The sequence below is a fragment of the Pygoscelis adeliae genome, unplaced genomic scaffold (assembly GCF_000699105.1).
Source record: "Pygoscelis adeliae isolate BGI_AS28 unplaced genomic scaffold, ASM69910v1 Scaffold94, whole genome shotgun sequence".
NCBI lineage: Eukaryota > Metazoa > Chordata > Aves > Sphenisciformes > Spheniscidae > Pygoscelis > Pygoscelis adeliae.
Genome location: NW_008824547.1, coordinates 262,494 through 271,125, shown reverse-complemented (window position 1 = coordinate 271,125; position 8,632 = coordinate 262,494). Strand labels below are relative to the sequence as shown.

General features: G+C 46.9%; 2 protein-coding genes across 2 annotated transcripts in view; one reads left to right on the top strand and one right to left on the bottom strand.

Annotated features, from left to right (window-relative positions):
- WDR82 (WD repeat domain 82) overlaps positions 1-571 on the bottom strand; it is a 21,904-nt gene extending 21,333 nt beyond the window's left edge. Inside the window, exon 1 of the mRNA XM_009321844.1 lies at positions 519-571. Coding sequence (XP_009320119.1) covers positions 519-571 — 53 coding nt within the window. The remainder of the gene's footprint in view (positions 1-518) is intronic.
- Positions 532-8,632, top strand: part of GLYCTK (glycerate kinase) — a 15,509-nt gene continuing 7,408 nt past the window's right edge. Inside the window, exons 1-6 of the mRNA XM_009321843.1 lie at positions 532-838; positions 984-1,160; positions 1,630-1,726; positions 4,008-4,053; positions 6,258-6,369; positions 8,268-8,624. Coding sequence (XP_009320118.1) covers positions 8,377-8,624 — 248 coding nt within the window. The 5' untranslated portion in view covers positions 532-838; positions 984-1,160; positions 1,630-1,726; ... (1 more) ...; positions 6,258-6,369; positions 8,268-8,376. The remainder of the gene's footprint in view (positions 839-983; positions 1,161-1,629; positions 1,727-4,007; positions 4,054-6,257; positions 6,370-8,267; positions 8,625-8,632) is intronic.

Below are 8,632 nucleotides of genomic sequence, written 5' to 3'. Positions count from 1 at the left end.
TTACGTGCCCCATACGGAGTTCAACGTGTTTTTCAGCGTTCCCCGCGGTAACTGGCGGGAAAGCAGGATTTGGGGGGCGCGTGGCCTGCGCCGGCCTCTGGGGGGGTCCCGTAGGGGACCTGCCGTGACAAGGCGGGCAGGTCCCTCCCCAGGGGACCCGCTCTGGACAGCCCAGAGCGCAGCTCCCTGCGGACAAGCGCTCGTTCGTTCCCGCCTGCATCCGTGCCCGCTGCCAGGGCGGGGCGGGATCCCCCTTCTTTGAAACACGCAGCGATCGCTTTCTCATTCTTTTTCCCCTACTTCCAGTTCAACTGTTACACGTTTTTATTTCCCAGTATTTTTTATTCTACTAAAAACTGGGCTCCAAGCAGTACTACAGAAACGCCACAGCTGTAGCACTACGGTCTTACCACCGCGTAAGACGGCAGATGAAGATGAGCAGCACACCCTTAACCTTTGAGAAAGATGCCTTGGCTCTTGAGGCTGGTGCTCCAATACAGACACCTTGGAACCGTTACTTTTTTCTGTCGTGAATCTTGATGTCAGACTCTCTGTTCGTGTTTTTGTACATCTCGTACCTTAAAAAGCTATTCCTGGAGTGTAACAGTAGCTGTGAGAATCTCCCACCTCGTGAAGATTTCCAGCACCCCACTATTTTAATTTTAGAAGAACACCAGATCTTTTGTTATTTCAGTCCCCCGGAAACTCAGAATCAAAAGAAAAAAAAATTAACCATAGAAGCCTTCATAAACGTTAATTGCATTTTCCTTTCATAGTCTCCAGAATAGATTTTGATCTTGCTTTTAGAATAATATTGCCCTCCTGTGGTCAAACGACAGTAAGTCCGGGAACTATTAAAGGTCTGCTTGCACGTCATTGAAACATGCTTAATTATTTTATGTGCATATATGATTTAGTGAAACAAAAGTCTTTTCTGAGATTACTTGCTCTTACTGTTTGCTTACTAGATTTCACCGTTACAGGTTTAGACAGCTAGCTCGATTCACCCTTTCATGCTGTGATGGGATTGGCTCATCAGAATGATTCACCGATTTTTACTTTGAAACGGAGACAAGATTTTCACACGGGAGTCTAGGGATACTCGACAAAAGACGCCTCCGTTACTTCCGAGGGTCTCGGACTCAGCTACCCCACTGCAGGTCAGTTCAAGATCTACAATTGATTTTCGTGTGATGAGAGATTTTAGAGAAGCACAGAACGGCATGCCTCTTGCACACTGTAAATTGCATGATCAAAGCCTGGATTATCTCATGTGGGCCCTGAAGGTGACTCACCAATACCATCATAAGACAATTTACTTCAAAACACCTACAATACTTAGCTAAGTTTTAGAGTTGTGTAACACCGTGGGTTGTTGATTTGATATTTTGTCACTCCCTTTTTATTCTTTCTTCTGCCTTTCTTCCTAATCGTTGGAACTTAGTTTGTCAGTTTATACCAAGCTGGAATTTATCTGGCAGGATAATTGGATTTCCTAGCAAAATGTCACATTAAGTACGAATTATGGATAATGCCCCTGCAAAACTAGTTAATGGAAAAAAATGTTTAATTGCTGCTTGAGTGGTATTGATCAAATGCAGTCATTCTACCTGTGCATTTCTATATTAGATACAACCATAACCTGCACAACACAGACAGACCTGTGCTTGCTCAGATGGGTGGACGTGAATTTCAGAGAGATGCTTCTGGAAACAACGCTGCTCAGGTGAATATATTTCTGTTGGACTCTGCCGGGAGCGATGATGCTCGGTGGGTAACGGTTATGACTGAAGGCTTGTGTGGAGGACTTGTGTCCTACAACCTGGCATCTCTTTATGGGCTCTTGAAACCAAGCATGATGCTCTGGAGCATCGAACCCTGTCCCTGCTGTTACAACATGGAGTCACAGAAGTGTGGGGAGAGCTGCCTGCTCCACCCTCCTGCTCGGTGCAGGACTATCACCAGTACCAGATCAGCTTGGCCGTGGCTTTGTCTAGCCAAATCCTGAAAACCACCTAGCATGGAGACCACACCTTCTCTGAGTGGCCTGATCCAGTCAGTGCTGTGCGACCCTCTCTATAAAGAACTTTTTGCTCATGTCCAATGTGAACGTCCTGACTTGCAAATTGTGGCCATTGCGCCTTCTTATACTTTCTGCCGCTACCAAGAAGGGTTCATCTCCACTGTCTTTATAACCACCCTTCAAGTAGTTGTAGCTGCTATTAGGTTGCTCCTTAGTTGGTTGCACCACTTGGTTTCCAGCCTGCCCTGTTGCATGGGGATCCTGCCCCAGCAGCAAAACTTCACATTTCTCCTTGCTGAGCGTCATGAGGTTTCTGTTCTGTTGGCCCTGACCTTGAGTTTATCATGGTTCCTCTGGAAGGTGGCTCCATCAGCATTTCCCCCAAATTAGGCACTCTGCGCTACCCTCCAGGTCACTAATGAAGCCATAGGGTGACACGAACCCCAACAGAGTCCCTGTTGATTACCAGCTGTCAAATGGACTCTGAGCCACTGATTTCTACCCTCTGAGCCCAGTGGTCAAGCTGTTTTTCAGCGAGTCTGTGTGTTTGCCCAGCCCACGCTTCTTCAGGGTGCTCAAGAGAATGGTGTCAAAAACCTCACTAAAGTCAAGGTAGATTACATCTGCCGCTTTCCCCATAGCCTCTTGCCTCAGCCTAGAGGGCAGCCGTAATTGTCATCCTCTGACTGATTAATATTCCTGGCTCTTTCTCCTCTTACGTTATTTCCAACCGAGGAGCTCATAATTTTTTGCTATTAATCCCAAAGAGCATGACCTTGTATTCTGCAGTACTGAATTTCGACCCCTTTCTATTAGTCCAGTCCTCAAGGCTGGCAACTTTTCATCTTCTCTAAAATACTATGATCCTTCCCTGTATTTTAAATGACTCTCAACTTTGATTGCAAGTTGACTCAGAATAGGGAGTTTGAGAAATTACAGTATGAAAGGAAGTAGACTTGGCGTGGACTTGGCTTCAGGGTAGTACTGTTCTGCGTTGAGCTACAGAAGGATTTTTTAGTGAAAAATTTTTCTTCCCTGCAATCCCCAGTGCATGGGAAAATCATTTCCAAAAGGTATATAGGGAGTGAAAGGAGTGTGACCTAGAAAAACTAGTAAGATGCATATGTCAAATCCAGTTAATTTTTTTACTAATGATACTGATCTATATATATAAAACGCTGAACAGAACACTTATCTTCCCTGTGTTTGGCCTTAGGCTACATTCCCCATCAAAGGCAGAGAGACCCTGTTGTCACTTTCCTGGTGAGTAAATCAGTCATGAGAGCAACATATTTCTTTTCCGAGAAACATATAGAAAGCCATGTATTGGAAATTAGGACTCCTGGGTTTCCCAGAGCTCAGCATATTCTTGAAACAAAGGTATTCAGACTCCATCCTACTTTCTCCCTTGCCTGCCTGGCAAACCCTCTGTGCAGCTCTCTGGTCTCATCGTACTGCTTCTGTCCACCATCATCTTCTTTCCCAGTTACGGATGCAGGAGCACCACGGTGAGCCCGGGCAAAAGGACCTTTCACCCTGTCCCTGTGCACCCACTTGTGTACTGGACCCTTCGTAGCTGACCAGTGATGAGTTGGTCCATCCTAGCTGCAGACATTTTCTCTTTTACAAAATGTGAATGAAGCCGTGCGGTAATTTTATGCAAATCCATGTGCAGATTAAAAAATTAATCAAATTCTGAAATTTTCATTTAAAGAGATTAGTCTTGAAAAATCCCCCATCTAATCCTCCCAGAACAGTCACTTGGAACAAACCTTCACTGCTTTGTTTTCCTCCTGGGTTCAGTGCATCTCCTGGAAAATTTTCTCATTATGCTTTTGGGACCATCTGGAGCAGCAAGTTTGAGTTTGAGCAGGGCTCACCAGCCAAATTAAAGTTGATATATCAAATGATAGAAAAGATGTGTCAGTAAGTGGGAACATGGGAGTTTAAGGCAGTAAAATCTCCGCTCTGTTGTACTTCACAGGTAAACTCCCATGGTAATGCATGAAAAATGGAAGCGGTAAGCCTCGGTGAGTCTAACGGTAATTTACGTACCAAGAGGCCAGAAGAAAGTCATGTAGCAAGAAAAATGAGTAGCAAGAGACACTGCGAAAACTTGCTGTGTCTGGTAGTTTACTGCTGTAACAAAGATGTAATCTGTCTTTCAGAGCTTGAGCTCAAAATTATCCTCGAACAATTGGGGTTTGATCCAGTGCCATCTCAAATTTTTTCCAAGCCCCTCAGGGATTTTGGAGTTGACCCTGTACACAGTGGGCCAGCCACCAATCACTGCCACACCGGGGGAAATCCAGAGAAGTCACGATGACATTAAAAATAAACTAACTTAGGCCCATGAAGATCTCAGTTAAATTAGCCATCCTGGAGCATTAATACATAGTATTAATGCTCCGATCTTGCAGCACCTGAAGCGCTCGGGATGTGTGATTGCGTTGGCCTGCAACAAGCCCAATTGCCCCAGCTTCAAGAAAACCACAAGCCCGTGATGCAAACCCTTGAACAAACCTCCAACCACAGCACCTGGGATAGCTCAGCTCTGCCCGGCGATGGCAGACTGGCCCCTAAAAGGGAATATTTTTCTGGCTTTCAAGTACCTGCCATGGAGCGAGGTGCTGGCTCGTTTTTCTCACTGCACGGGCTTGGCCTGCTCATTTGTTCACTGTTTTCCTCCCCAGTGTGACTCCAAGTTTATGGCTCAGACTATGCCCCCCTATGTCCGTGCTTTTGGTCTCGTGCCACCATCCAATTTACCTGGCAGCTTACCACATTTCTGCCCCTAGTGCTGGATTGTTTCTGTCTCCCTCTGACTTTGGCTCCTTGCCTGCAGAATTGCTTTAATTAAAAAGTTAATGAAAGGTAATGCAAACGAGCGCTTTGCCTGTATTTTATCACAGTCCAGCTCCTCTCCCTTCCTCTTTCCCAGAGATGGTGAAAATGAGGAGCTGGGTTTTTGCTGCTTTTTGTTGTGAAAGTTAACCATGGAAATTTCTGCAGGCTTAGGAGGAGCCCTATGAAGAAAGAGCTTATAATGGTAATGCACGCCAACAAGCATGTAGATCGTGAACATCATTCATCAATGAAAGCTGAGGAAGTTTTCATTTAAAGGGGATTAATCTAAACCCCTTACAGTCCTCCTGCTCTCTTTGGAACAGGCAATTCTTAGCATCATTTTCCTCCTAAGCTTAGTGCAAACTTCTAGAAAACTTTCCAAAAGACTATCTATACCCCAACTCCAAATTATCCCAAGCAGGGACAAAGGTAAGGTGTAAAACCCGAGCCCCACTGGTGCCTATAGCATGTCACCTTATACCCATATAGAAGAGGGCTTGTTCATCCCTATGTGATTTCCCTGAGAAACTGGGAGACAAAGATTAGTGCATGAAGCAATATGAGTCACATCATCAGCCCCTTCTCCCAGCCCAGATTCCTCCTAGCCAGCAATGGGAAAACGCAGACATGTGAGGATGTAATTTCCCCACGTGCAATACGCAGCAGCTAATTGGCAATGACACCATTTCTAGACCCACCGTCTGTGGAGGTAGTCTGAGAGCTGCCATTTGGATTATTTTTCTTTCCAAGGCTGCCTATGTCTTGGTGTGAAGTGATGTTCAGTTCTCTTGATCTTGTTTTTAAAGCCCTAGTGAAATGAGTAGGAGTTTTATTTTTTGTTAATATCTACAGTGGATTTCATAGCACTGATTTATAGTTGTTCCCTGATGACATTTCATACCCAGTGCATGAGACTGTATAAATAAATTACATAAAGATGGATTTGTGGCATCATTAGCAGCACCCCCATTCCAAGGGGAGCCTCCAGTGAGCCTGCGTGTCTAATCAGAGCTGACAAGGAGCAGTTACACACCAAGACCTCCAAAGCTAATGGGTTTGTGCCAAATTCAGCTCTCTGTTGCGTTGGTGTAAAGTTGGATAACCTCTGACTGCAGGGGGGTTTTTACACCGGATTTACTCTGCATTCACACCTGTGCACTGAGGTCAGTGTCAGGCGGCGTGCCTTAAAATCCTTAGAAGCAATGGAAAGAGGCGGGCTGACTTCAACAGACTCTGGATCAGGCCTCGAGGGTTAAAATATAATCTGAGTTCAGAGTGCAGAAAACAGATTACATGCCTACTATTGTAGCGAAATGCTTTCCAGAGCAAGCATTAGCAGTGTGTACACAAGTATTAGATGAATTAAGCTGGCATTTATTTTTTTCAGCTCCAGTAGGAGAGAATTGCTTTTAAACAACTCGTGCCTGCTGTGTCGTGTGTGGAGTTGGAGCTGAGCAGAGCCGCCGGGAGGGCACGTGTGACAGGAGCCACAGTTGCAGGTCTGGTTGTGCTCGATTCCCCTGGTCTTGAGGGTCAGCCATGCACAGAAACATCAAGGCAGAGACGGAGCCTATTAAAAGCTTTGGGGCTTTATTTTCTTAAACTCCCCTGGCTCCATTTAAGCCTTTTTCTCCAATCACTTCTGCAAACCCTGTATCGCAGCTCAGACGAGGCGACCTGGGGCGTGATGCACCTCTGTTTTGTAACACCTTCCTCTGATTGCGCTGTGCTGCCAGGTGAATCGGAGACCTGCTGGGAACAGAGATGCTAATCTCAGTTCCTGAGAGGTGTACAGCTGACTTCACTGGTGTTAGCATGGTTACTCTGGCCCTCGTTGCAGGAGGGCTGAGGCTCAGTGGTTTAAACTGCTGGCAGCACCAGCTGCCGTGAAGTTTAGGAGTCTAGTAACAAAGTGGTCAGGACACCCTGTCTTTTATCTCTCCTCATGATTGAAAAGCCAGTCCTGACCAGGATCTAAAGGGAGTGTAGATAGGTAGTTTATCTATCTGCCCTGTGTTTTGCCTTTAAAATCTGTTTCTCTTAAGCATTGAATCATTTTTTTCTCTGGCAAACCTATATGATTCTCTATGTAGTTTTACCTGCAAGTCCCTTGTCCGACAGATTTCAGAGTGTGCCCAAGTTTCATTGCCTGAGAAGGTGCTTGTGTGGAGGTTTTCACAGAGCCTTTGGGTCCTTGCAGCAAAATAAGGCAGATTTAGACCCAGAGGAGCTGTTGAAAAGCTTGTCTGGCTTAATGATTAACACTTTGCAATGCTATGGGAGTGTTAGGACAAAGAGACCTGGACTCGTGACCTCTCCCAGAAGAAGCCAGCCACTGGCCTTGCACCAAAACACATCCATTTACTAGAGAGAGGATTAACTCTCTCAGGTAATTTGAATGGGTCTGTGATCGAGTGTGTTGCCTGGGCTGCTTCAGCCTCCTGGCACCTTGCCTTAATTGCCTGCACCATAATTGCCGTGAGCGGGAGAGATGCAGATCACGAGGATCTTTGATCCTGAGAAACCAGCAGTGAACTTGCTGCCAGTTAATGGAGGGAAGGAGAAATGCTGGGAGGGAATAGATGCGTGCATGCTGGCAGGGGCTGCCTTTCCTCTGTCAGGACAAGTGTCTGCCCTTGAGCAGATCCTTTGGTCCACACTCATCTCTGTTGCATATAATGCTAATACTCAGTGGAGACTAGCTCAAATGGGCTTTCACAGACACAGCTGGCAGCTTTGCCTGGATCTGAAGTCCTATTTGAGCTCTAAATGTGATTTTAATGGATAATGAGAGGACTAAAAAATAAAAGGCGAATGAAGCCTTGTGTTAATTTGCTGTTTGGTGGGGAAACCTCATTACTGGTCTCTCTGTGGCCACCAGCAGCCAGGGATCAGGCAGCCAGCAAGCCCGTTGTTTCTCCAAAGTCCATGCCTGATGCTCCAGGGACACAGGGGGCAATGCACAGCCAGAGAATGAGATCAGCATTTGGCTAGCCTGAGGAAGGGAGTTAATGTAGTGAAAAGCTGTTCTACCCAGACACCCTGCTCTCTCCAGGACAGAGAGCAGCTTCCACAGTTTGGAAAGGCATCAAACGCTGAGCAAATAGAAATGATGGCTTGCCAGTGGCAAATCTACAGTGATGGAGAAGCTGGCTGGTAATGCTCACCTTCCCTGTGGGAGGTGATGGGATTGCAGGGGAACCACAAGCTGACAGGTAGTTTGAATGTCACACTGTCCTTCCCTCCCTCCTGCCTGGGCAGAGGTTTGGAAACGCTGCTGTTATGGCCCCTTCATCTAAAGGCAACAGGAACTAGAGCTCCATGGTTCATGTTTTGGCCTCCCTACTCTCCCTGTGACAGCCCTGTCTCTTCTGCTAGCATTCACTTTCCCTTGCAGGTTGGAGGGTGCCGGCTGCCCCAGCTCTCTGTGCCTTGCCAGTGTTGACAGAGTGTGTACAAGCCCACCCCACCGAGCAGATTGACTCAGCCTGGCCACCCTGCGCAGCATGTCCCTCCGTGAGCATGCACTGTCCCTCTTCCGCAGCGCGGTGGACACCGTCCGGCCGGCTCCAATGCTGAAGAGGGCTGTGAAGCTCCAGGGAGACGGATGCCCTCAGCTGCTGGTGAAGGGCCAAGCCTTTCCAGTGAAGAGGGACCTGTACCTGGTGGGTTTTGGCAAAGCTGTGCTGGGGATGGCCGCGGCAGCGGAAGAGATCCTGGGAGAACACCTCATTCGGGGGATCATCAGTGTGCCGCTAGGCA